Source organism: Falco naumanni, chromosome 16, assembly GCF_017639655.2.
Source record: "Falco naumanni isolate bFalNau1 chromosome 16, bFalNau1.pat, whole genome shotgun sequence".
NCBI lineage: Eukaryota > Metazoa > Chordata > Aves > Falconiformes > Falconidae > Falco > Falco naumanni.
The window spans coordinates 6461146-6488656 of NC_054069.1; the positions used below are offsets into that span (position 1 = coordinate 6461146).

The window sequence follows — 27511 nt, forward strand, 5'->3', positions numbered from 1 at the left end:
TAATAGAGAATGGCAAAACTTGGGGTGGAATTTTTTTAGACATAGATAGATAAACAGGTATTTACTGTTTTTATTTGGCTTGTGAAAAGGTCAGACACGATCTGACAAAGTAAAAAAGATGACCTGCTATACACAGGGCCAGGTACCAGAACTGCTCAACTAAACCCTATCTTTAATCAAATAATTTTTTATACATAATGACTTAGTCTAGACATGCTTCAAAATTGCTGCACAGATCTGCTGGACAATAAAATTAAAATTTTGTCAATTACAAGGCCTCATTATTGTAATCTCAGAATCACTTCAGAGTCACTCATTTTTAGATTTCAGACGTCCCTGGAAGCCTGCAAAATGCTGTTATTTCTGTTTTTCACATGGGACTGAGACACGCAGTAGTTAAGATCAGACTGAGACAGAGTACAGAGCTGAATCCAAATGGCTCCAGGTACACAATAATGTCCTAAATGCTTTATTTTCTTCAGTGCAGACGTCCAGCTTTCCAACATTCAATGTACTTGGTTCTCTACGTGGCACTCTTTTCTTGGTTCAATGGGATACAATCAAATAAAACTCCATTTTTAAGGAACAGCTCCATTGCTGGAATAATTGAAAACAGAGTAAATGCAGACAAAACAAAATGTGCTGGTTTACTCAAAGCTGAACATATTTGCCTTGAGAATATATAAACCAGTGTATGAAATAGCTGAGATACCAGATCAGACAGGACAGATAAATCTTAATGGCTTAGCTTCGCAGTGCTTTGTACACGCACACAGCTACGAACATGCAAAGATCCCTAGCAAGAAGCCGTACAGCTCTGAATGCAAACCTCTAAACATATTCGTGACTTCAGTGTTAACAGCTGGACTCAATTCACATAAGAAACTCAGACTAGCTCTGTACCAAAAAAAAAAAAAAAATCCAGTGCCCAAACTGTTGCTATCAGTACTTCATGGCCACTGACTTTACCTTAGAATCTACCGCTTGCTTCAGAACTTGTGCTCCAGACTCCACACGTCCATGTAGCACCGACGTGTTCAGGTAAGGACAACTACCTTTAATAAGCAGAATGTACAAACCAACGCTGCATTGTCCGTCTATAGCCTGAGGCACCTGGGGAGCACAGGCATGGGTTGTGCCTGTCCCTTTCAGTGGGAGGAATCTTTTACTTATAAATGTATTTTCCGTTTTTCAGATCTCGGTATTAACATCAAACATATTACAGAAAGAGTCCTTTATGGGACCAAGAGCATGTGCTTATTGGAGAAATCTGAGTTCCCTTCCTATCCCTTTCCAAAAGCTTGGGTAATTGCAAGTACTTCCAACTTCTTGTAAGTAGCTTTTACAATGGAATTCGGCTAAAGCAAACCCATGACATTTGCTCTGAGCACATTCAAGTCAATATGAATCTCAGTCTTTATCCAGATTCCTGTTACACTTGGCTGCACTGACAAATGCAGCAGTGCACAGACCTTGCCACAGGAGTTAGCTCCAAGCTCCCGTGAAGGTCGCTGAGTCCTTTTAACTGTGAGACAAACATTTATGTCACACGAACAAAATACGTATCAGAAAGCCCTAGCCAAAACCGAGTTAATTGCAATCCCAGGTTGTCAGCACTGCTCCCGTGTCCCCTTTGCTATGTTCCTCCCAGCAAACGTATACAGTGATGCTCTCTGTATTACATGGCATAGGAAATTACAAGCTTATAAGGGAGATGCTGGAAAGTCCTCTGTCTAATGCATGGAAGATGAAAACTTTTCCACGTGATGAGCTCAAAATCAAAGACATCTAGTTACTTAAAAATCCATGCTGATGGGCAAATTCTGCACCTTCTTGATTCCAAGTAAAGTTGTGCAGTATTCAGCTTGCTGTGGGTAAGCCCAGGTGTCTCTTCACCAAACCACAGCTAGGCGAGTGCAGTTTAAAGAAAATATTTGGCACCCAACTTTTCATTTTGTTGCCTTTCTGCATTCACAGTAATAAATGACATTATCCTCCCAAGCAGAAAAGACAGCGCTCTGAATTTTTTTGATATGCATGGGACCACCTTTCTCTCTTTTCCAATATATATTCCTTATTCTTGTGAGACAAGGGGTCTCTTGAAGTATTAAAACATACCAATGACCAAGTTAAATTCAGTTGATCTTGGAATAGTTCACCACAGGTGTCTTTACCTTCCTACATCATGAATCTCATATTTATGTGCAGTTGACTAAAATAACTATACATTATCTGTTCACTCAAGAGAAATTTAAACTCAGTGCAACTCTTAAAATATCCCGTTAGCCCGGCCTGACTCTATACACCTCAGAGAGGATAAAACTCCAGCCTGAAGTTGTTTCTGCAGACATTTGGACAGGTCCTCCATCCCACTTCCATGGCAAATGATTCCTCCTAGCTTCTTAACAACTTTAATACACGTGCTGCAGATAACAGAAACAGAGATAATATTCTGAAAAAAAAAACCCTTAGTGTGAAGGATCGTCTCGTCTCTTTCCCTTAGGAGTCCAGCAGTGACTCACAGACTCCGAATTTTTTTCCCTGAGGTAAACAGTGTTGCTTCGTGTTCCTCCTTGTTCCTATCTAACAGGAAAAGTCTCATTTCACCTGTATTTATATTTAGTTGTGTGGCAGTTGCTATGCCCTGCTGCCATTCATTTCTACTCCTCCAAAGGTGCAGGAAAATGGGAGGTATCTAATACTGGCTTCAAAATGACGCCTTAAAAACTATGGTAAATTAAGACGCCATTCCCTTGTGCTGCCAGAGAGGAAATTCTGTGGACTGTCCTGAGTACCTCACCTTAACACTTCTTTAATCTACATACTGGAATATGTGAAGTCCCTGTAAATAGAAACCAGATAATTTATTATGAGTGATTAGCATGCCACTTCAGTTTACCTGTCAAAATGCTGTTTTTTATCCAATTCTTTACGTTCAACTACTACGTCATAAATTCCATCTCTATGGAGATTAACATCGGGATGTCAGTCTTCATGGAATGCAGTACCTGTCACAGGCCCAAGGAGAAAAAAGATCTAGAATAAAACTGCAACTGGTTATTCCTCCTGTAAGAGAGGAAGTGGTACTCAATTTGTCATTTAGGCCAAATTAGCACATCTTTGTTAATTACAGGCTTCTGTAATTCCCCAAGAGAAAGCAGAATGCTTTGGAGTACCCCATTCCCTTCCTTTATCATTGCAGAGAAGCCCCGTGTTCCTTGCTTTGCAACTCCTTTTGCTAGTGGGAGAGGGAGCAGAGCTCACCTTGTGACTCCAAAGAACTTGCTGGGATTCTTTAAAAACCAACCTAATGGCATAAATAACGCGGTTATGCACTGTGACTCGTGTACGCTGCCTTGGTGGTAAGAACTAGAAGGAAGGGGATGAAGCAGACACCTATGAGAATCCAGGTGTGACAGTGGACACCTTTGTGTTAAGTCAGAGTTAAGTAGGTCAGTTAAATAAGTAGGGATTTTGGATTGTCTTTTAGTTTCAAAGGCAAATCTCTGGAGTGCCAAAAAAACCCCCACAAAACCAACAGTAAACCAAAATCAACAGTATTAACAAGCCATTCCTGGAGCAAAGGGGGCTTGATGCAAAGCAAAATATACACATTCTTTTCAGTCTGGATCTTTAAAAAAAGCATATCTCTTAAAAAAGAGAAAAATATAGGGACAATGCAAAACCAGGATATACATCACATATGCTAACGTTAAAACACGTGCATACGGCGGGCAGGTCAGCTTGTACTGATATTCACTTTGTCATCCATAGTCCAGGCTTTTTTTTTTGTCCATTTCCTTAATATCCATAAATCTCATTCTCCACCCAGGCCGATTCCTGGCTCCTCCCCACACGATCTCCGCACAGCTCATAGATATCGTTGGTCACAAAGCCACTGCCAGTACTGGCCAAGGTCACAAAGCCACTGGTTGATGTGTTCGTTGCAGCATCGTCATCATCCCTGGAGAGGCTGTCAAGCACCTTATCTTCCTGCATCCGGAAGGAAGAATTCTTCGTGTCAGGCCTGGTTCCAGCCAGATCTGCTTCTGATTGCGTCTTGATTACTTTGTAAATATCCAGATTTGGGCTGTTCCTCCTGGGGTTAGACAGCCATGCATCTTCCTCCTTTGGGCTTGCATCTATTCGCTCCTGCCTCCTTAGGGATGGAGGAAAGAGCACAGGTCATAATATTTCACAGAGGCAAATACAAAATAAACCCACACCTCTTTTACACCAATGATGACTCCCGAGGAAAGCTGACACTCACAGCCTGAGTCGCCTTGTCCTGCTTTCAGCCAGGATAGAGTTAATTTTCTTCTTAGCAGCTGGTGCAGCACTGCATTTTGGATTTGGTGTGAGAACAACGTTGATAGCGCACGGATGATTTTGGTTGCTGCTGGGTAATGTTTATCCTAAGCCAAGGACTTTTCAGTTTCTCAGACCCTGCCAGGAGAGGGCTGGAGGGGCACGGGGAACTGGGAGAGGACACCGCCAGGACAGCTGACCTGAGGTAGCCAAAGAGATATTCCGTACCACTGAACATCACGCTAAGTATAAAAGCTGCGGGAAGGAGGAGGAAGGGAGGGATGTTTGGCGTTATGGTGTTGGTCTTCCCAAGTCCCTGTTAACGTGTGATGGAGCCCAGCTTTCCTGGAGATGGCTGAGCACCTGCCTGCCCATGGGAAGTGGTGAATGAATCCCTTGTTTTGCTTTGCTTGTGTGCATGGCTTTTGCTTTACCTACTAAACTGTCTTTACCCCAACCCATGAGTTTTCTCACTTCTTCTTTCCTATTCTCTCCCCACCCCATCCCACTGTGGGGGGAGTGAGCGAGCAGCTGTGTGGTGCTGGGTTGCCGGCGGGGGTTAAACCACGACACACAGGTTCACTCACCTCTTCACAGAGAGCCAAAAGCAGAAGGTGGCTGTAATGACCATCAGGAGAAGCAGCACAGGAATGCTGGGAATAAGGATGTAGGCAAGAGTCTGAACAGGTCCTAGGGGTAAAAATGAAATTCCGGCTTTTATTCACTTCCAGTTGTATTTGACATGTACAGAACTTCCTAAAAAACCTGACAGTTCCAAATGACAGCATCATCACACCTCAGTGGGCGTTACGACCTCAGTTGTTAACGATCTAGCAGTATCTACTTCTTCTCAAAGGCAGCAAATTAACAGAGACCAACCACCTAGTTAAGCAGGTTAAAGCCAAATAAGCTCGAATCTTCAAGATGAGGAACCAACAAGCCTCGCTGTAAGAAGGCAGCAATAGTGCAAATCATTCAGACACGCTATCTTTAAAAAGCTTAGGAACCCTCAGCCAAAAGATTTCAGAGAGCAAAATGTCTTTTTTGATCTCTGAGTTTGTAGGGGGGGAAGTCAGCGTGGTAGGAAGAAACCAAAAGGTTTCCATAGTTACTAATAAACTTACAAACAAAACATTAACAATTTAGACATCCAAAAGTGATTCAATAAATCAAAAGTCCCTTTTTCAGACCCCGAATATTTCGCACAGCTTTAGATTTAGAACATTGCGGTAGCCAAAGCGATTGGTTTAGGTTTGTATTGGAAAATATTTGAGGGAAGTTTTGTTTTGGTTTTTTTTTTGTTGTTGTTTTTTTTTTTTTCAGGTGCCGGTGTCTAAATTAGTCTTCTAAATCTAGGGTCACACACTTCAGACTGAAATGTTGACCGTTTGCAGCCACACGTGAGGAACGTGGGCCTGCGCAGTTAGAGAACAAGGTGGCTGTTGAATGCACAACATACCTTTGGCTTCTACAACTGTTACATTAGCGTCTTTCTTACGGCGTTCTTCTGGGAATACTGGGTTTAACGGCTCTGTTGCGGCACCTGGAAAGAAGCAGCTTAATTAATATTACAGGTGTTATTTGGAAGAATTTAAGAATCATCAAAAGCGAGGGTGAGAGGAGATGGAAGAGGCTGCCAGCTGCAAAGATGTGTAAGGTGGGCTAGTATTCTTCTGCTTAGGTTTGTGCGGCGTGACCAGCGGTCCCAGATCCTGCATCTACTACGGCAAGACTGTGTTCCTGCAGAATGGATTATGGAATAGCACGAGGAAAGCGCGAACTGCAGTGCAGCTTCTTGCTTAGGAAGTTTTCAGTCTGGGAGTATCCTTGGCAATGAATGTAATACGGAGTATTTCTACTGAAGGTTAGCATATCATTTAAAAAAAGCCCCGAACAAATACCTGTAACTTACCTCTTTGAGAATTATCTATTGGAGCATCTGTTGGCTTCTCTGAAAGAAAAAAAAGATTTGCACAATTGCCTCATAAGCTTGAGCAGGGAGACCAAACGTATTGAATATAGTCTAACAACATCAGCACCCTTCTTGAGTGTTCTCTCTCCCTCAGGCTGCCTTTGAGACCGCAAATACTTTAGAAAATTTTAGAAAATTACTCTGACAATTCACATAGACTCACAAGCCAAGTAGCTACACACAGTAAGATACTGCGGTTGCTTTCCCCAGGACTTGCATAAATTTAAAGATATGTCTCCCACTAGATCTTTGCAGTGAAGCTAAGCAAGGGTTTCCCTATCCGTTACTGCAATCTCCTCATACCTCCTTTCGGGGGACTGCGAGCAGGTTGGTTTTTAAAGCTACAGAATGACTCATTACCAAGAGGATATTTGCAAATGAAGTTATTTTTCATGTTGCATCTGTCATCGTTCCATTGAAACATGTAAGGACCTCCGACACCTGGTGGGGCAGATGGCTGGTGGTACATCACAACACAGATTTCACTCCCACAGGATGGCTCATCTACATACCAGTTCCTAAGAAAATACAACAAACGTGTCAAGCAAGACTTGACGTCACTTCCCACGGTACTGCAGAAGCTCAGATGGGAATACAGCATGCAGGGCACCAGAGAGGGCAGAATCAAAGCGGATTACAGCTCAGCCCACCCCCCTCCACCCTCACCTCCTGCCAATTCCAATCTGTAAAAGTAGGAACAACAATACAATGATTTACAGCGTATCTTCTCTTTTGGGAATTCTTACTTTTCAAAGAAACCTCGGTGAGCAAGGTGTTCAACAAATATCAGGGAGTGAAGGGTTGAGTACCTCACTGCCTGAATGTCCCCTGCGAGGCCGAGTAAAAGCTCAGGAGCCCATGGACTTCCTCTACACAATTTTAGACCTGTGCAAAGTCATCTGTCGGAGTGATTTTTGCTTTCTAGCCTCAGTGCCCAATGCCTGCAAAATTTGACTAGAGGATCTTTAAGGTCACTTCCAACCCAAACCATTCTATGATTCCTTGACTTGAGAAGAAAATGAAAAAGCTAAAGCAAGATCTGGTTTTGTCTGTCTAGAAAAACACTAATATGCATAAAACTTGTCTTGTGGACAATTTTTTATTTTTTTTATTTTTTTTTTTAGTAATAAACTTCACCACCAGAAAACTGTGTGAGCCCTTCCAAGCAGTACACAGGAAGACCTCACTGCTTAGTGCTCTGTAATACGCTCATCACTGAAGAAGCGTTTTAGGCACCACAGAGAAACCTTCTACGGCTGTGTCCTGATTTTGAGAAAGTCTTCAATACCTACTGATTTTGGAACAAGCAATGTTCTGCATGCCAAGCACTGGCTGAGAGCCGATCCATACAATATACAGAATTCCAGATATTACCAAGGTATTCAACATGGGGAAACCCCCCCCACGTGTTGAAGCAGTATTTTTTCAATCATTACAATGCTGTATTTCTCCCTTGCTTTGTTCATCCCCTAGTGCCCCCTCGCTGCCATGCCCCTGACCTCTCCCTTGGCTTTGTCACGTACCATAAATAACCTGTGTCTCACCAACGAAAGGCAATAAAGCAGCAGCAGATCTGGTTCCAGCTTCCTATGACCTACCCCCAACATCTGAACCACAGCAGAAACTTTAATATATTGATCAGTACTAACAGCAGATCTGTTTTATTCATTCCTGCACAGAGTGACTACAATTTTTACGGGTTCCCCAAGCATAAAGTTCACAATAACGAGGTATTTTTACACATGTCCAATATAAAGAAGAATGCAAAGGCAGACTCGTCATACATTTGACATGTTGCCATAAATTATTTAAGAATGTTTGGGTTATTTCGTGAAATTTGCAGTTCAACCACTGTAAATGCAGCAAGAAGTTCAGGATAATGACTGAACATTGTATAGCCTGACTTTTTAAAATTAATCACAGGTTTAATAGTAAATACCTACCAGGCAAAAGAGTCTTGAACCTGAAGTTCCCTGTAGAGCTGGCACCCTGTTGCTAGGGCTTTCATCAACCTGGCGATGTTTAGAGCAGATTTTCTACTTCTGTACCACAGAAAGGCAGACCTTGTAGGCCTAGAGCTAAGAATATCTTTTGTGTAGAAAACTGACTCACGATTGAAATCAAATCATTATTTAGCAGAACGTTTGAGGCTAAACGCATTTCGATTCCATACTGAACAGAAATGTGAAAGTAGTGAAAACAACTCCAGCAACCTTGTACTGGTTGTAAATGTTGTTGCCTTTATATTTTAAAGAAAATGCTGTGGTTCTGCTCACTTTAAGACAAGGAAGTGTAAATCTAGTAAGTGTTGTGACATTTTTTTCACATCTACAGCAAATACTGCAGCTCTCCAATGTTACTGTCCCGCAGGAAAGAAGTGCTGCTCCCTCAGCAGGTACAATGAGAAGGGCCCATCGCTCAGGACATCAGGAACAAGACCTCAGGGGATCCGAGGCGCAGGAACCTTCAGGTCAAAGCACTTATTTTGTACTTGCCTAACTGGAGATTTTAAAAGACCGGATCGCTTGTTTTTCTACCTCTTTTTAGCAATCAAAAATTATCAATCTAGCCCAAGCTAGACACTCTGGGTGTCTGATATAGAGCAACAGAGAGCAAGCAGGGTCTCTAGACTGCGGTAACTTGCCTATTGCTTATGTCTGGATGGGATGAATCGCTCTCTGGAGATACCACCACTCTTTAATGACTGCAGAAGGAACGCAGACGACAGCTGGGACAACACTGCTTGATTCTTTTGAAATAATCCTCTCTGATCGCTAACGGCAGGTGACAGTCCCTGACCTATAAATACTCTTCCCAGTCTCACTCACAGGTACTCACCGAAACTTGGATGAACTGCCATCTGACCAGGAGTAGAGGTTCTGACACTCCGTACTATTGTCTACCTTCTCCTTTTTCCTCCTAAGCCCTATCCAAAAATCTCCATCAGAAGCTAAGAGACTCTCAATGAATTTTTCAATCAGTCTTTGCTCTGCTTCTGTTTCGATGCTGACTAGATGTCCACCGTCAGCTCTGCAGGCGAGGTGTGCTTCCTCATAGCCGACCCTGCGTGAAGCATCATGAAAATAAACGACTTTGTAGCATGGTCGCTGTGTTCCACCCCGGCAAACCGTCTGTCCTGCAGGAACGGAAAGAAACCTGTTAGAGCAACTATGACTGTTAGTACCAAAAATAGATGCCAATAGTTCAGTTTTTTTGAGTTTTGCACTGTACGGGAGTTTGTATGGAAAACAACACAGGTAAAAAGCCTCTTGTATTACTGGACTGGGGAAAGGCACCTCCAAACTTTGCTCACTGCACGTAACAGCTTAGGCTGATCCTCACGGCACTGCTCTTCACGTCCTGCATTTCTCCGCTCCCTCAGGAATTTTCAGCGATTTGAAGACCCTTGGAGCTCCTTACAGAGACGCGATGCTGTGCCAGAGCAGAAGCTGACATGTGCAACCTTTTAGAGTTCCTTTACAAGATTTCAAGGAGGCTTTTTAAAAATAATTATTGTTATTTTAAAAGGAATTTAAATGGCTAAAATTAGAGATCCCCTCCACAAGCAGAGATAACAATGATTTATCGTTGGGGGTATACGCAGTTAAGTTTCATGGGGTATATACTGCAGCGGACAGAGATGTGTCCACCTGGTCCAACAGTGAGCATCACCCCACGCTGTGGTGGTACCCACCGCCCCAGGAGCAAACGCGTGTTTTCAGACCGTCATAAGCCGAGGACTTTCTCACGCAGGAAGCAGCATGGCTTATTTTGATGAGAAGGAAATTAAAGACCAAAGTGAAAAGAGACATAATCTAAAATTATGCACTTGTATGCTTCTCAGCAGAAGAGTCCCAATATTTAGACTTGTGGAAACAAACAGTTTTGTTTAACTCGGTAAATATTTCTTTTCAAACACACAGCAGGCACAATCTGCTAACCTACATGTTTTTACGGAAGAAAAACGTTCAGCATGATTTGTAACGCACTCAGAACGAATGGGATGTGAGCACAGGTCCGTACAAACCCCTCCATGGGATACACGCTGGCTTTTCTTTATTTTTGCAGTTTCCTGCCATGGCCAGTCTAAGAGTGGGAATTTAAAACACCTTTTGCACTGGAATTTTTGAACAGTTAAGTACGTGAAATCACAGAGTCTGCTAACATTTTACCCAGAAATTAAATAAAGTTAGATTAAGCTGACTAAACTATTAAAAATACATCTCCAGGCATATCCTGTGTTTCTCTCGGTAACTGAGCACACATGCAGGCTTGGTCCAAACGGCAAAACCCCCTTACCTCTCCTGAGGGATACGTCCACTGCTGTTGTGAAAGGCATGAGAAAAACACAATGCATCAAAAAACTGCAGCAACTGTCTAGAAATAGTGTCACAAACTGCACTCAGGTTCTTTTCCGATAAACAAACTCGGTTTTTTTTCCCCCATTAACTGGCAGAAAATCTCTGTCTTACCAGCAAAATCTGCCGTTGCTTTCAGCTCATGAAAAATTTATTGTAGTTGATGACTGCCTAGACTTCGCTGCTAGTTAAGTTCCCAAATATATTTTGGGTAACAGGACAACTGGATACGCAGATGCAGACAGGCTTCCTTGTGCTTTCCCCGTATCTCCTCACTGCCTGCTCGAGATGTGCCACAGCCTGACTGCAGGGAGCCTCGGTCATGCAAGACAAGGGATGTGTCAGTGTTCCTGAGAAGTGGAAAACTCAGGCAAAGCAACACACCCCCAGCTGCCAGCTGCCCCCCCCACCCCACCCCCACCCCCGCAGGAGCCCTACTGCAGACAGGAGCGGGGCACAACGACAAACGTAGTTATAGATGCAACGAAACGATTTGCCTCAGGTTGGAGCAACACGCACATTACTCACAGGTGACAGTGTGCAGGCTCCCGGCTGAAGGCACCAACCTGTCGGGGCAGGGGGCGCCCCCCCCCGCCCCCCCCCGTGCCCGGGGCCCGCCCGGCTGGGTGCTGCACCCACGGCACGGCCGGTCCTGCCGCCAGCTGCTGCACATCTGGCCGCGTCAGCGGCGCCTGCCGGGGGGCAGCATCCCCCCGCGCCCAGCCGGGGGGCGGCCCGGCAGCCACAGGGGCTCGGGGGGGGGGGGGGGGGGCGGCAAGGGGGCCCGGGGGGACCTGGGGGGCGGCTGCCAGCCGGGGCAGCGCCGGACACTCCCGGCACCGGGACTCTTCGGCAACGCCCGAGGCAGCGCAGCCCCGTACCCCAGCGCCCACCCCGCTCCCGGGGACCCCCAGGGGACCCCGCGGGGACCCCCCCCCGGCCCCTTACCGCCCAGCCGCCGGGCCCCCGCCGCCCAGCCCAGCGCGGCCGCGCACAGCGCCGCGGCCACCAGCATCCTGCCCGCTCCCCGGCGTCTGCGGGGCGCCCGCCCCCGCCAGCCCGGCCCCCGCCGCGACCCCCCGCCCCCGCCCTCCATCCCGCCCCCCGGGGCCGCGGGCCAACCCCCCCGCCGGGACACCCCCCCTACCCCCGCCCCACCGGGGCCGCGGGCCAGCGGGCCGGCCCCCCCCGGTACCCCCTGTTCCCCCCGCCCATCCTTCCTCCTCCCCCCCATCCCACCCCTTCCCTCCCTCCCGCCCCCACCCCCCCCATCCCGCCTCCTCCCTCCATCCCGCCCCCGGGGCCGCGGGCCGGCCCCCCCCGGGGGTAGGAGGCGGCAGCGGCAGAGCCCCCCAGCCAAAGCCCGGGGGGAGACAGAGGGACCCCCCCCCCAACACACCGCGAGCAGGGGGGAACCCGCCCCACCGCTGCGCACCCTTGCCCGGCGCCCCCCGCCCCCGCCCCAGCCGTGCGCGCAGGGGCCGCTTCCCCCCCCCCCCCCCCCCCCCCCGCAGGGCGGGGGGGCACCGGTACCACACGTGGGTCCCCGACACCAGCGGCTGCCCCCCCCCGCCCCCCCATGGGCAGCTGCCTTTGGGAAGCTGCTCCAGAAGCCGGGAACTCGGTTCCCGTTATTTTTAGGCGCCCCCCCCGGCGGAGGCAGGGCGGTGTGCCCGTGTCCCGCAGCCCGCCCCGCGCCTCCCAGATTCCAGGGGTTTTTCCAGGTTCCAGGAAGGGGCAGAACAGCAAAAGCAGCGAATGCAGGAGCTGTGGGAGTCACAGGTTCGGCTCAGACTGATGCTGCCTGTGGCCAATGCTTTAAAACAGGAGATCAATGATTTGATGGAAGTTTGGAAACCTGGACCAACTCTTGGGAGTCCAGTTGGAGAAACTATTTCTGCTTAAATAGAGAAAGATCCTTCAAAATACCATTAAGACGCTCCCCCCCAGGCCACCAAAAGTCGGGAACGTCACAGGCGGGTGCTGGTGCTGAGCTAACCCGGTGGCTCTGCAGTGTGGATGTGACACGTGCGCATCGATGATGTTCTAAAACTGAACGTTTCTTAAGCCCTTGGTCATCAAGGCTCAGATGTAATAAATTTAATAAATAACTAGACACCTGAGCAACTTGACAAAGGCAACTCCACTGCTTTCATGAGCTTCAACGAGGACTAAGGTTTTCGTGAGACATTTTTGCATTTAATTTCGTGACTATAATAATTCAGAGGGAGTTTGAGCCTCAACAAGCAGCTCTTGGCATACATTGATCGTCGCTGTAGCGCCAAGACAACAGGGCAGCAAGAGGACAATACAAACCAGTGCTTCCAAGACCAACAAAAGCGCGTTAAGAACGAATAGTTTACCGAGTAAATAATTGCATCATTTCAAATGGTTTTGAATTAAGCATTTCTTTTAACTTTAACAGAAAAAAAAAAAAAAAAAAAAAAAAAAGAAAGAAATTTCTGGATCGGCTAAAAAAGCTGTGGCCAGGCAGTCTGCAGCTTTTATCCCGTTCATGCCATGTTTCATTAGGAGCAACTACTATGGAATTAAATGAGGAACGGACGTGGCCTGAAGTCCGAAGCAACATGGTTCGGATGGCAGGATATTTTTTCTGGGACAAAGAAACCCTTTAGTTCTCTCCATCAGACAATTCAGCTGAACTATTTCAGGGCCTTTACTGCTTCTTGATCCCCGAGATCAGCTTCAGACCCTGCTGCAAACAGCAGAACAGCATCAGATGAAGGAAATTGTTGATGGGGCTGATCTACGTGAAATGTCACTTGGACACACTGGTGTCCTGAAAATCGGTTGGGTTTGGACTTTTTGGCCGGTTCTGCAAAGAGTCGGTGTGAAATAGCTGCCAGGGTGCAGAGTTCTTTAGCCTGGTCTGTGTCATCACGTTGGGTACTTACATGTGTACCTAAACGTGGAGATGCCTTGGAAGCGCCTGGCTGCGTGTAGAAAGCAAAACCCACCGAACGCTGCTCCAGAGAACCCACAGAAAAGATTGCCCACCCGAGTACTGGAACCTATGGAAAAGTTCACTGAGGAAAACCTCAAAGGCAACATACGAGCTGACAGAAAATCCACATTTTGCCAGCTGAAGTACGGCACAGGATTCATATCCCGAATTCCTCAGCAATTCCTGCAACAAAGCAGTTGAATAAAACCCTTTCAACATGCACGTACTGCATTCGTCTAATTATATTGCTAAAGGTACATAACTTATTGGGGAAATTTTTGAAAGCTATTCCAGTTGAATTCCCAATAGGGATGTAATTATACATCAGCATAGAAGTGCTTAATGCCTTTCTGTAAGGAAATTTTTTTCCTCTTTTTATTAGTATGCACAACTTTACATTGATAGATCCGTAGCAATTTGTAGATTTAAAGCAATAGAAATCCACCCCCCTCCCTGTGCTACCAGTTAAACAAAGCTAAAAACCCCAAAGCACTAAACTATTCCAGCTATTTCCTCTGAGCACTGTAAGGAAGAAATCATTGTGTCTATTTTTAAACACTTGGCAAATGAAGGCCTATGAAAATACATACACAAATCATGAGTGCTGAGATTGGGGAAAAAGATGAGCAACCAGGAAAAAAAGGACCTTCTGGAGGAATAAAGAAAAGTGCGTTCTGTCCAGGGAGAATATTTTGACAAATGTAGCGCTTCTCAAAATAGGAAATATTTTCTCAGCCATCCACCTGAGTTGCCACTGGAAATGAGGATCATTTTGGTCAACACAGCCTATGAATATTTGACGAGACGTTAGTAGAGTGGTGTGATCACATTTCCTAGTAACGAGTGCTAATGGCCCATTGCAAAAAACAGATACTCTAATTAAATACAGTAGTAATCAAGACCCTGCGCTCTGGGTGTTTGCTTCAGTAAACACAGCGACGTGTATTATCCAGATTAAAACGTTTGAAAGAAAAAAAGGTAATAGTTTAATAAACTGGGCTGCGGTTTTCTTCAGAGGCCATAAGGTGCTGCGTGAGGCGCGGATCTGAACTCTCCCCTGCGATCGACCATCGCGTCAGGCAAAACGCTCCCCGGTCGTCCTTGGCACAGCTCCAGGGCAGCCGAAGCTTTCCCTCTGGAAGGATCTGGTGATGGAAGGAGGGATTCTGTGGGTTCTTCCCTTCCACCTGCTCCTGCAGCGGCTCACCTCGGCAGCCGTTACACCTTCAGCCTCCCCAGTTGTTCCAGATGCTTCTATTTTTCTTTTGTAGCTAACGCCGGAGGTTAATAGTCATTCTGGAAATGAGTTCCCCCTAACGGCTGGGATTTTCCTGAGATATTTGCTTGCGGAATGAATTGTTGACTGTCCCTTCCCAGCTTTCCTATCCATAGGTTAAACGGGAAGGCAGATGTAAGCGCGGATTCACTGCTCAGCCTCCACGTCGTGGGCATTCACCGACACCACCTCGCTTAAACGGGTGCCAGGATGAGAAAAATGGCTTCACTTAAAGAATTTAAATGGGTTCACTAAAAGGAAGAAATTGCTGAATCAAGGGCTGTGAGGTCCTTTGTCAGCACTTTCAAAGGCGAGGCAGGTTTTAGGTATAAAGAACAATTCCATGGAAAGTGTGGCTATTCTTAACTCCTCGTGCTGTCGCTCGGCCCGTGGCCCAGGTGCACCCTCAGGACCACCCTCATGGGTGTCATGTCATGTGTCATGTCATCTGACTGACACAACTGTTCCAGGAAGGAGATTAAGATTTTTGGGGTGGACAGGGCAGTGCTGATGTCCTTTAAGGGCAAAAGCGACTGCATCAACTCCACAGCGCAGGGTGGGATGTGTTAGCCGTGAACGGCAAAAGAATCAGCTAAAAAATTAATGTGCAGGGGCGGGTAAATAAATTGCCTTTTAATCTAAAGAGAGAGAGAATCCCTTTGGCTTCCTTTTCGAATCCTGCTGGATCCCAGGCTGGCAGCAGCAGGGGCTGGATGACCTTCAGCGGGGGACTGTGCCGGCGAGTCCCAGCCTGGCAGCCGCGGGGATACTGGTTATTCCAAGAGATTCCTGTGAACACTGGAAAATAACGGCCCGTGCGTCGTTCAGGAGGTCTCAGCCAAACGCCAGAAAGGAAACGGTGGGATATAGTAACCAAGTTGCCGGCACTCCTGGGGCTGATGTTTGTTGGGAACCACGGAATCCTTCCCCGCCGGGTGAGCGGCTGGTGCACCTCTGGCACTGCCCTGAACACAAGCAGCTCTGCTTCGGGTCACGTCAGCCCACGCATTCCCCAAGCCTTCAGGGCTTCCGAACGCCTTAGGTCACCAGCTGGATCTTACAGACGCGTGTGACGGCAGAGACAATTTCAACAGGGCTCCACAAGAGTGCTGCATTGCACCCGGGCGGAATAATTTTCAGGATTAAACCCTCTGGGTCGGTGCGCCCAGGTTTGTAACGCTGATGTCCCAAAGGGTTCGAATGAGTCGTCTTGTGCAACGTGATGTGATGGCATCCAACGCTACTTTGCTGATCAGTTTTTGGACCTATAGCAGTGCAATAAACGTGGAAACATCTTAAAATTTGGAAAAAGATAACCAAAGAAAGCATCCACCCAGCGTGGTCCTGCTGACAAGGTCACAGCGGGGCTTCCCTCCTCCAACCAAGACGTGCACTGGAACGGAACAGGCTTTCTGGTACTTTCTGTCCCTTCCAGAAATAGGGAAACACTTTGACAACCGGGCTTTTTCCTGACTTTCTGAATTCCAGCCAGAATAGCAAAACTGAAGTCTTCGTAACTTTAAAAAAATGTCCAAGCTTCCACTTCCTTCCCTTAACCAGTATTTAGAAATAAATGGAACATAAATAGAAAGTAAAGGACAGAACAATAGCAGCAGACTTTCAGCCTTTTAATGCCTACATTTTATAATAAGAGGTATTAATAAAGGATAAAACTGAGCAGTTACTTTCTTAATAACAATAGTAATGGCAGTAATAGTAGCAGTAGCAGTAACAGCCCTACTACTACTACTACTACCACCACCAAACACCAGAACAACTTTCCCCCCAAAATAGTGTCTGACTATTTAGATAGAACAAAAAATAAAAAGCAAATCCAAACACAATTTAAGTATTTTCTTTGCCTTACGTGATCGCTTTTGGTCTTTGGTTGATGTAGATGAGAAACCAGCTCTTTCTAAAAAGAAAGGCTTATTAATTACCACTAGTTCATTCTAAACTTACTGTTTATCCTGGAGGATAGCTTTGTACAAAGACCAAACCAGAAGACTACACTAGCAACAGCGAAGAGTTTGGGTGTTTTTTTTGATGTGCTAATATGGTACCCAAGTAGTTGAGAGTATAAAATAATTTTTAATATATAAATTATATATATTTAATATATATAAAATTAATATATAAATTAAAATTCACATAAATCATTGTGTCAGGAAAAAGGAGACTCACATTTTGTTTCAGGCCTAGCTTTGATGCACAGATTTTGGACAAAGCAGATATACTTGGTTCAACATTTTAGTAAACTCTGAGAAGAGGAAGTACTTAATATGAACCAACTTCAAAGCTTAAAGAAGAGGGAAGAAAAAAGGAGGCTTTTACATCTGAAATGAATACGTCATTTCTGAAAGTATCGTTTGAAATGTTGTTTTCCAAGTTTCTTCTCAAATCACTGCATTTATCAGCTTTAAAATCTCAGTTCTGCTCTCTACTATTGAGTAATGAAATTGTGTTAATTAGGATATGTGGTTCTCCAGGAGGACGGATGTTTAACCTTCTATGGGGTAAACCATCTATCTCTGTTTTGTATCTTGTGAATTACAACTGAAGGAAAGAAGTGCCTTAATGTAACACAGACCTCTTATTCTTGGATTTTCTTCATCTGATAAACATCCAGCCAGGCCAAGCAAAAACATTACAAATCAGTAAATCTAGAGTCCACTACCGATAATGATAGAAGTCCCTGAATGGAGTGCTTCCTTTCATTGCTCAGATTTAGTTTATGAGAGCTTTTTAGGGAGCCGAGCATGTGAAACCTGCCGCCAGCTTAATAACTTTGATATAAACTGTGATTTAGTTTTTCAGTGGGAAAAAACCTGGAGGCAGCAACGAAGAAAATCAGAGCGACTAACAATCAACAGGCTGCAAAGATTCCTTTGGCATATTAAACCGAGCAATTTAGACAGTTACACACAGTTGTACTGATTTTTTTATTTATTTTAGTTTTAATTTTAATGTTAGGTTTAATTTTAATTTGAGGTTTAATTTAAATAATGGAAGTCCTTTCGTATAGTCTCTGTATAGAATACAGCAAAGTGCTGCCAGAGTCCTCAGCGCCGTTCTGGCAGGGCTGTGCTCGCTGCTGCTGCTCTATTTCCCTTCTCAGCCCCCAGTTCTTCCAGTTTTCAAGATCCCTGCTCCCGGTCTGCCTCCAGCAGTGCTGTCAGCCTCAGTTCCTGCCTGCTGCTCCCACAAGCATCTCCACATTTTCTGTGGAAACTGGGATGTACCAAGTCACCCCTTTGGGATGCAACCCGTCCTCAGTGACCCTTCTGTTCTGTTGGCTTGCGGCAAATAATCGAGGCCAGTGGATGGTACCTGATGAAATTATAGATAAAACCCCACAAAAATACAGTGTAGCATCAAGAAAGTCAGTTATATCCTCAAAAGCTTTGTCTTTGTATGTCTTTGTATGTCTTTGTATGTCTTTATAGATCTTTGTATGTATTTATATGTATTTATATGTATTTATATGTATTTATATGTATTTATATGTATTTATAGTATCACTGTCTTACTCCTTGTGTTTTTTCTGACTTGCAATTGCCCGATAATGGTTTTTAGCTTGCTTAACTTTCCTTTCGCTGCTGTGCCTGTTGCTTCCTGCTGTCTGGCCTGAGCCCTTCGGAATCACACCGCCTGCAGGATCCTCTTTGCTTCCGGAATTTGTGGGATAAAGCCAACTTCTCCACATGCTTGTTCCGTTCATACCGAGGTGCTGTTGCTGTGCACGGCTGATGCCACGGTATAGTTTGCAACACCCCGTGAACCCTCATATACTGGACTATGGTCCTTTGAACTCTGTGTTGTCAGAGAGCACAAACCTTGAGATGCATCCATAATACAAATCCAAATAAAAAGCGTCCAAATGAGATGCATACAAAATAAAAATATCAGATTTATGGCAATCCTTTCTCCTCTTGGTTTCCTTAGGAAAGCTAGTATTTTTTTCCTTCTCCTTCTCCTGGGCTGAAAAGTAATATATTTGCCACAATAAGCTCACAATAACGAAGTAAAAGCGTGCAATACTTATTTGTAAACTTCCAGTTCTTCATTGAAGCTGAGAACTGGAGTGAGCATACAGCAGAAAGAGGCATAACAGGTTACTGGATCAAGTACCTCGATTTCTCTTTCTTCCTGGGATCCTGAAAATACACCGCCTGGGAGAGCATCCTTCTCTTCCTGGATTTACAGGAGGTTTGAAATAATCATTCATTCCTTTGGCCAGATGGAATCACTCCAAAGGTCAAGATGAACATCCTGAAGTTGGTAAATCCTATTCTGTAGCATCCTGACATTATGGAATTGGGGTAATTTAGGACTCACATACGCCTGACGACCCATTACAAAAACTTTTTCACTTGAGAGGTGCAACCAGTGAGAACTTTTGTCTGCAGGGTGCGTCTTCGGATTAAGCTAATTTCTGCTACTCCCTAGAAGCGATTTAAAACTGTGTTAACTTCAAAGGCGATAGAATTTAATCCAGTTTTGAACTATGGGACTTTTAATGACTCTTCAATCAATGGTCCAGTTTCTTCTCTATACAAGAAGAGAAGTACACATCCTAGAACCTGTTAAAGCTCCTCTTCTTATACATCTGGAAGAAAAAATAATTTCCTAGGGAGAATATATTCCTACTGAGAATTATTTAGTAATCTGATTCCCAGACATCTGAGCACGTCGGTGTATTTTTGCCTTATGGAAATGAATAGCTTTCAGCTACAGTGAGACATCACAGATTAAAGTTGAGTAAAAGCATATTAAACTGTTTTCATAAACTCCTAGCAATTTGTTACAAAACAGACATTCCAGGAAGTATTTTGGGAACACCTTCAACCAATGCCAGAAAGGAGCACATCTCAGTGCATGACATAAAAAAAAAAAAAAAAAAAAAAAAAAGAAAAAGAGAAAGCTTCTTATTTGTTCTTTTCCATCTAAAAGTGGTTAAGACAATGTAAAATAATCTAAAAGTGGTTAAGATGATGTAGAATTAATGGGGGGACCCCCCTTTTTTTTAGCACAGTGGATTCTTTTGCCTGATGGCAATTTTTTCCATGCAATTTGGTTTTAGGAATTAAGCAATCTTCATCATTTAAAGTGGTTTCTTCAATAACGCTTTCCAAGTTTTAATCAGCTTTAAGCCTAATAAAAAAAACACCAGCTTTTTTCCTTTCCCCCAACAGTTTACTGCAAACGACAGCATAAAAGACCGAAGTCAAGCCCTGGGTTTTTGGGTGTCCTGATATGAGAAAGTAACACCCACCCAATATCCTAGGATTCCAATTCTTCTCCTTCACTGTTTTTCCTCTTTCAGAAAAGGGAAGTGAAATACCTGAGCTGAGTAAAAGAAAAGCAAAACCGCGCCACGTCTTAGATCACAATAGGTGTATTTTTTTTATTCGCGAGGATGGGGAGTTGACGCTCACCCAAGCAAGGCAAGCGGTGCATGCCCAGCAGCAGGAGCCTGGTCCAGCCAGGAGACCAGATCGTCGGGCGAGCTCGGGGCGATACCAGTCCAAGCCAGTAAGGAGTCTGCAGGTCATTCCTGATGGCACCTTTGCACACAGTAACTACCAATAGCCAGATAAGACCAAGATCAAAAGAAAAAGTGGCCAGATTGGAAAAATGTCCGGCAATTCAAAGACCTATTCAGATAAGCAAAGGATTCCTATTTTAGAGGCATTAAACTGATTACTCAGATTTGCTGTGTTTATAGTTCTGAAATTTCCTTGTTAATCATATCCTGCAAAGCCTCTGGGAATTAACGAATTACAGAGCAGTCCAGTGAAATAATCACCCAAAAGACAACAGCCTTTTTGCCATGTGCCTCACCGCTATCTCATACAAAATCGGCTAACTAATCAAAATAAGCATTGCTAAGAAAATTCACTGTCAGTCTGTGAAATAACAGTCTTGCTGCAGCAAAGCTTGCTTTCTAAAGAGCCCTGTCCCCGTGCCACTGTGGAGACAACATTCACTTCCCAGACCCACACAACAGCTTCCAGGTTTTGCTTTCCCATGGGATATCCTGCAGGAACCGGCTGTCTAATCAAGGCTGAAATCTGCATTTGAACAGCAAATGACACCTATGACCGATAACACTGTGAGCATCGTTCTGATTTCGTTCAGTGCATTAATTTTAATTTTCTTAGACTTATGTCAGTCTTATAGCATGCCCTGTAGCTGAATAAAGTAATTAACTGATTGAAACTAATCAGTCATCCTCATGGCTGCCAGCTGCCCAAAGTTGCAAAACCATGCTACCGTCTATTGTTACTGAATTTTGAAAAGATGAACACAGGATTCAGGGGACTGTTGCTAGCTTCAGCCAGAATTCAGAAAGAAGGCTAATTGATGATAACAGATGAGATGCATTTTGGAATTATTAATTGGAAAAGGAGGGTTGCTGACTTGCTGGAAAGAATTTGCAGACCTCAGCACCTTTCTGCACCTCTTGCAGATTGCTCTCATCTGGCCCACTGCCCAAAGCCAGGCTGGAGGCTTCTCAGTAAGAACGTGGAACGTTTTACTAAAATGAGAGAAAAAAAAAAAAAGTATAATTACAGAGCCAGGCTGAGAATGTTGTTACAATGCTTAATACTAGTTGTCTTAGTTTGCATTACTTGTGTGAATTTATTTATGGCGTATGTGTGGGACACTAATTAACCAGCCAGATCAGTTCGGCAAGAGTTTCTATCGTGTCCATAGCAAGCACGACCGCTGTCTGTATCTTCTTTTTCTTGCAAAGCAGGAGAAACCCCAAGCTCTGTGTGCTCGGTCCAACCCTGCTGTTTTGCAGGAGATGAATCTCGGAGATCTGGGTACTGTGTCGCTTATTTTGCTGCTTTTCATGGCCAATTTAAGGCTTGAATCACTGCATAAACATGAGTAGCTATACCTCACGGCATACTACGTTTTATTGAACCTATCCACCGATCAGAGAACGGGAGCTGTTCGCTGCAGTGCTGCGAGGGCCATAGCGTGCCACGGCCCGTGGGTGTTCGCTTCGGTAGAACTCCGCTGAGTCAGAAGGCTCTGGGCAGTCCAGAAGGATCCAACCTGAAAGGTGCCACAATATCCCAGTCACGCTTCCTTTGGATGGGCATCGCCCATAAACTCGGTTTGGATGTTGTGTGCTGAGATCTACAGTTCGTTCTGCAGCTAAGCAGTTCCTGTAAAATCTGAAATGGCTTGGTCTAGCAGTTCTTGATTTATGCCTCTCTAAAAATATCACCAAGCCCGTCCTTGAGTGACAGGCTAAGGCAGAAGCAGTTCTGTGGGAGCTGATTTAATAACCACCCGCTACTAAATTTCCCGCTTCTCTCACTTAATGAACTCTTGGCGCCAGCTGCTGCTGGGCACAGGCTCATGGAGAAGATCTATTAATAACTAAGGCAACTAAGAAAGAAACTTTTGCTTTGAGCTGTGCTCCAATGTCTCTACGCCAAGATATTGGGTGTGAAAGTGCGTGCAGCCCTGCCGGTCCCCATCCTCCCCCCCAGACTATCCACTTTTTGGATCTGGGCGCTCTCAGTTGGCGATTTTTTGTTTCTAAATCAGAGCAGACAGTATGTGCTTGCTAGGAAGGAATTCAGGCTCCCAGCCCTGCCCCGAGGCAGCACGACCCGGCCGGGAATCAGTTTTAGCCAAGCATCATGAAACGGGCTGTATTTATGAAAAAAGAGTCAGGATCGGTCATTCTTACCTGCTGAAGGTATTTTTCTTTTACTTTAGTTTTCTCCATCTTCCAAGACTCTCCATTTCTCACTTCCCCCCCCCCCCCCCTCCCCCCCCCCTTTCCAAACCGGACAGATGAGAGGCAAATGAGCAAGAGATCCTGAGCTCATTGTCATGGCTAATTATTCATCCCTGAGAAGTAATTCCCCGCAGGAACCTGGGCATGGAAGGTCTGCGAGCTGGGGGCACGCAGCGCTCCATACTTCTGGAAAGCTGTGGGCAGTTCTTTGGAAAGCAGCATCCCATTGAGGGTGGCTGGGCAGGTGGGTGGTGGTGATGCAGGGAGGGGGGGGGGGGTCTGGGGAGGGGGGTCTGAGGAGGGTGCAGGGCTCAGGCAAAGGATGTGGGGACCTGCAAGAGCCCAGGGCCTTGGGGAGGTTTGTGAGGGGACCCCAGGAGAGGTGAGAGGCTCCGGAGAGGGGTCCCAGGAGGAACATGAGGCCCCAAGGAAGGTGCAGGACCCTGCAGGGAGGTGTGCGGCCCCAGGGGCAGTGTAGGGCTGCAGGCAGGGTCCCCTCATGGGGCAGGGTCCCCTAACAGGGCAGGGTCCCCTCATGGGGCAGAATCCCTTAATGGGCAGGGTCCTCTCATGGGGCCAGGTCCCCTCATGGTGCCGGGACCCCTCATAGGGCAGGGTCCCCTTGGGGAGAAGGGTTCCCTCGTGGGGTCGGGTCCACTCACGGGGCAGGGACCCTTGTGGGGAAGGGTCCCCTCACGGGCAGGGTCCCCTGATGTGTCAAGGACCCTTAACAGGCAGTGTCCCCTCGTGGGGAAGGGTCCCCTCATGTCCCAGGGTGGCAGAGCCTGGTCAGGACACGCGTGGTGGCAGGAGCACGGCTGAGGTCCGGAAGATGAAGCCCACATCGGCTGGGCTTGAGCCAGCCACGACAAGGGGCCCATCGGTCACCATCGGGGCTGTCCTGGCGCTGTCCCCACGGTGCCACACGGGGTTGCATCCTGGTGTCCCCTCTCGGTGAGACGGGCCTGCCCAGCTCAGCCTGCTCCTGCCCCATGTCCCCGAGGAAGCGGGAGGACGGTGCTGGCGCTGCCTGTGCCGCGGCCGTCAGAATTCCCGTGCGCATGATTTCCATTGAGGCACCTTCCAAACCTTTTTACCTGGCTGTGTGGCTAGTGATTGCTACCTTTGGCAATCAGCTAACTACACTGCCTAGTAACCAGGCTGATGTAAGAGGCTGTACCCTTCCAACTCCTCCTCTGATGGAGACTGGGGTTTTGTTAAAAAAAACACAACAAAACCCCTCTTAGAGCAGGTTCTAACACTCTCAAGTATTTTCTCCATTATTAAAATTCCTGAATGGTAAGCAAAGTGGTCAGACTGAAAACATTTATAGCATACAGTGAGTTTAATATTTAATCATTGCTGAACCCCCCTTCACTTACTAGCTCGTTAAATAAGACGAGAAAGCTAAATGAGAATTATTTTCCCAATACCTGACAGATAAACAGGAGGGTACAACCAAAAAAATTCTTAGTCCAACCTTGGTGCATAAGCACTTCAGTACACAATATGTCATCAGCGCCTAAACAATTTAAACACAAGAAACAGCGTGCTTGCTCCAGGGCATGTTCCTAAGTTCCTAAGCTAAAGTTCCTAACAATTTTAGCACCAGCTTCAAGAAATCTAAGGTTTCACTTGATATTGCTATTTATCACTTGATATTGACACACCGCACGCTTCTGTTGGACAGTTAAAATGCTGGAAATGAAGCTGTAAATGAACAAACATCATTAATAATTTGACACTAGAGGTAAGGAGGTTTTGCTGTGCTGTTTTCTGTGCTGAGGTTGGAGCAGGGCACCCTGTGCCTTGTTTTGATGGCAGTGAAGTTAGTGATTGCGGAGTGGTGGGGACAATCAGCTAACTACACTGCCTACAAACCAAGCACTGCTCCGGCGATGGGGTCATGACATCCAAACCTAGAAAAAAAGGAAGAACTTCCAATAGCTACATTAACATACTCCATCTCCTCAAATGCTCTTCTAACAACAAACGGTTGACAATAATGGAAAACGCTGCTCGTATCACCCTTAGTGCTATTCTACTGAATCCAAAGTCTTTATATCACAAGTTAATTGCTCTTAATAATTGAACGCTGTGGTGGATGCATCACAAAGATCATTTTGGGAGTGCAAAGACAAAGCGATGAAAGAGTAAAATTTAAATTATTATAACACACCACGATGGAATTGGGGAATGAGAAAAGTCTCTGCAGGCAGCGCTTGCTGCACGCGTGTGGACTAAGTGGTAGCTGTGTTCAGAGCCGAAGTACAAATACAGCTGCAAATATGAGCCAAGACAAAATGTTCAGCAGGAATAATGTTCTGCTTGGTTTACAGCATGTCGGCTGTTAGTGCTGATGTCACAGTGATCCTAATTATCCTTGTTCTCTAGTTGGAGCACTTGAGTTAATGTCCTGCAGCACCGGCTTTGTGCAATTTCCATTTACAGGTTTTCAGAAAAAAAATGCATGTAACTACAGCCATGGTAGGAAGGGTAGAATTTCACTAGTTCCCTGAGCTTCAGAAAGCCTTTTTTCCTGGAAAAAGACAGGAGCACAGATCACGCTGTTCATCGGGTATCAGGCTGCTCAAACCTTTTACACCGATCTGTGGTAGCTAAAGAAGTTACCAAATCCGTTCTGCAGAACAAAACTGTGTGTAAGTGGTTATAATAAATTATGCCTTGTGTCTAATACACGGGTATGCAATTAGTAACGTGATAAAACTGTTTGATACAGGTTTATCAGGCTATTCCTTAGTCAGGAATGAGGCAGTCTGTGAAGTTACAAGGAAAAGTTTGTCTGCAAGTCAAACGATTTTGCTAGCTTTCACCCATAAATGCCTTATTGTGCAAATGCAGAAAAAGAGCTCAGGACTTACCCTTAGGAAGCTTACCTTGTCATAAACCCAATAAGGGCTGCATTTATGATAAAGTGTTTATAAAAAAGGTTCAATGGAAAGGGAAGATAGCTCCTTCACTCTTCTTTCCCTGCCCTTTTCCCCGGCGAGCTCAGCAACCCACGCGCCGAGCACCCGGCAGTGGCAGGCACGTCCCCGGGGGCAGCTCCTTAGGTGGCCCCTGAGTGCCCAGCTCTTCCCTGGGTCCCTTGGGCTGGAGTGTCCCCAGTTTGGGCTGTGGGTCAGCCCCACGCCCATCACCTTTGTGTACACCCTGTCGTCATGGCCACTCAGCCGGGGCTTGTGCGCGGAGGAGCCGATGGCTCGTGCCGTAGGAAGCTCGGTTGCCAAAGAACGTTTCTACAGGCAAAGTCAATAGAGGGCACGCACGGGGTTTGTGCCCTGCTCCTGCGGGCGAGCGGCTGCAGGTTGTGCCGCAGGCACCGAAGGTGACCCAGGCTTCAGTGTCACATGTGGCAGCCCAGGGATGGCACCTGGAGACCGGCGCTTCAGCCAGGTTGTGTTCACACCAGCGGTCCAGCTGCCACAGAAGGGGACCCCAGAAAAGAACAATAACAGCTTGGAGCAATTAATATCTTGTGCTCCTGGCACTGGATGCAGTGGGAGGCACATGCTGCACGTCACCCAACGATGACACATGCTGCACATCACCCAACGACAACACATGCTGCACATCACCCAACGATGACACATGCTCTACATCACCCAAGGATGACCCCCACCACCTCTCTCCCTGTTTCTTGGGGCTTGGCCACTTCTGCACGCCTGCTCCTGACCTGTGCAGCTCGCTGCAGTCCTCTTGCTCCGTCACATTTCGGGTCTTGTTTCTCTAAGCCCCTTTGCTCTTCCTCACGATCAGCACCAGCACAATCCCATCCTGCTGCCGCTCAGGGGTGGAGGGGCTGAAGGCAGGCTGCACGGCTCGGCAGGGTGCTGAGTGTCCCCACTTCAGGCTGTCCTTTGCTCCGTGCCACGCTGCCGACGGAGGCTGGGCAGGAGCAAAGACATTTTGTGCCCTGCACAGCCCCTTTTTATGTGGGAGAAGGAACTGCAGGAGAAACCCACGCTCCTCTCAGCTCTGTTAGCAACGGTGTCAAGATGTGATCCTCAGCTGGTGATGGGATCCACCAGCACTGTGGGAATAAGTCTTAAGTGCCACGTGGTTTGGGGCATCTAATTGACCTGAGATGCTTTGGAAGGGCTTGTCCTTTAGAAATTTCTGGGCATCCCACCCTCTCTGAGAACTGCACACCTCTGCGAGACCCATGTCAATCGTGGCCAGCCGGATGGCTCAAACCTCTTGTCGTTTCTGAAAATCGTGGCATGCAAATGGAGAGGAAGAAAGAAGTGACAAAAGTAATCAACACTTGATAACATGATTACATTAGCAAAAAAATTTACAATGCTACAGCAATAGCTCTTAGACTGCACAAAATACACCCAGGCAGCCTTGCAGTCTTTCCTTTGCTATTTAATTTTAGAACACGCTAGACCAGAACCAGTCCTTTTGTTTTAAGTTTAGTTTATTGCTCAAGTTGCTAAAGACTGATGTTCTTAAATTAAATTCTAGGAATATATGGTGCTCAGACACCTAAGAACCTCGTCAAAAAAATTTAAGCTTTCCCCAATTCCTATATTGTAATATGAACCGAATTAAAAGCATTGAGACGTGATAATCATTGTCAGGCAGCCCCACGGACTGCAGAGTTTTTCCTCATCTGCGAAGGAAGGTGGCAGCTCATGGAATGAGGGTGGAAACTTCCTGAAGTCAACTGTTACAGACGGAGCTCGAGCCGGAGCATCTCTTCCACCCGTGGAACACACCTCCTTAAAGTCACATCTTCCCTCTGGCATCTGCCCTGTGTGACACCCTTTTGTCACACCGCCCGGGTTTGCTGCACAGACCTTGTTGCAAAGACCTTTTACACCAGGGAGTGTTTTCG

At 46.1% G+C, this 27511-nt stretch overlaps 1 protein-coding gene across 1 annotated transcript; it reads right to left on the reverse strand.

Annotated features, from left to right (window-relative positions):
* Window positions 1-453: 453 nt before the first annotated feature.
* On the reverse strand, window positions 454-11653 carry LAYN (layilin). The gene is made up of 7 exons (XM_040616280.1): window positions 11587-11653; window positions 9119-9416; window positions 6641-6798; window positions 6221-6259; window positions 5768-5851; window positions 4896-4998; window positions 454-4159 (listed from the first exon to the last, which is right to left on the reverse strand). The coding sequence occupies exons 1-7, from the start codon at window positions 11651-11653 to the stop codon at window positions 3802-3804; spliced, it is 1107 nt and encodes a 368-aa protein (XP_040472214.1). The 3' UTR covers window positions 454-3801.
* Window positions 11654-27511: the final 15858 nt, after the last annotated feature.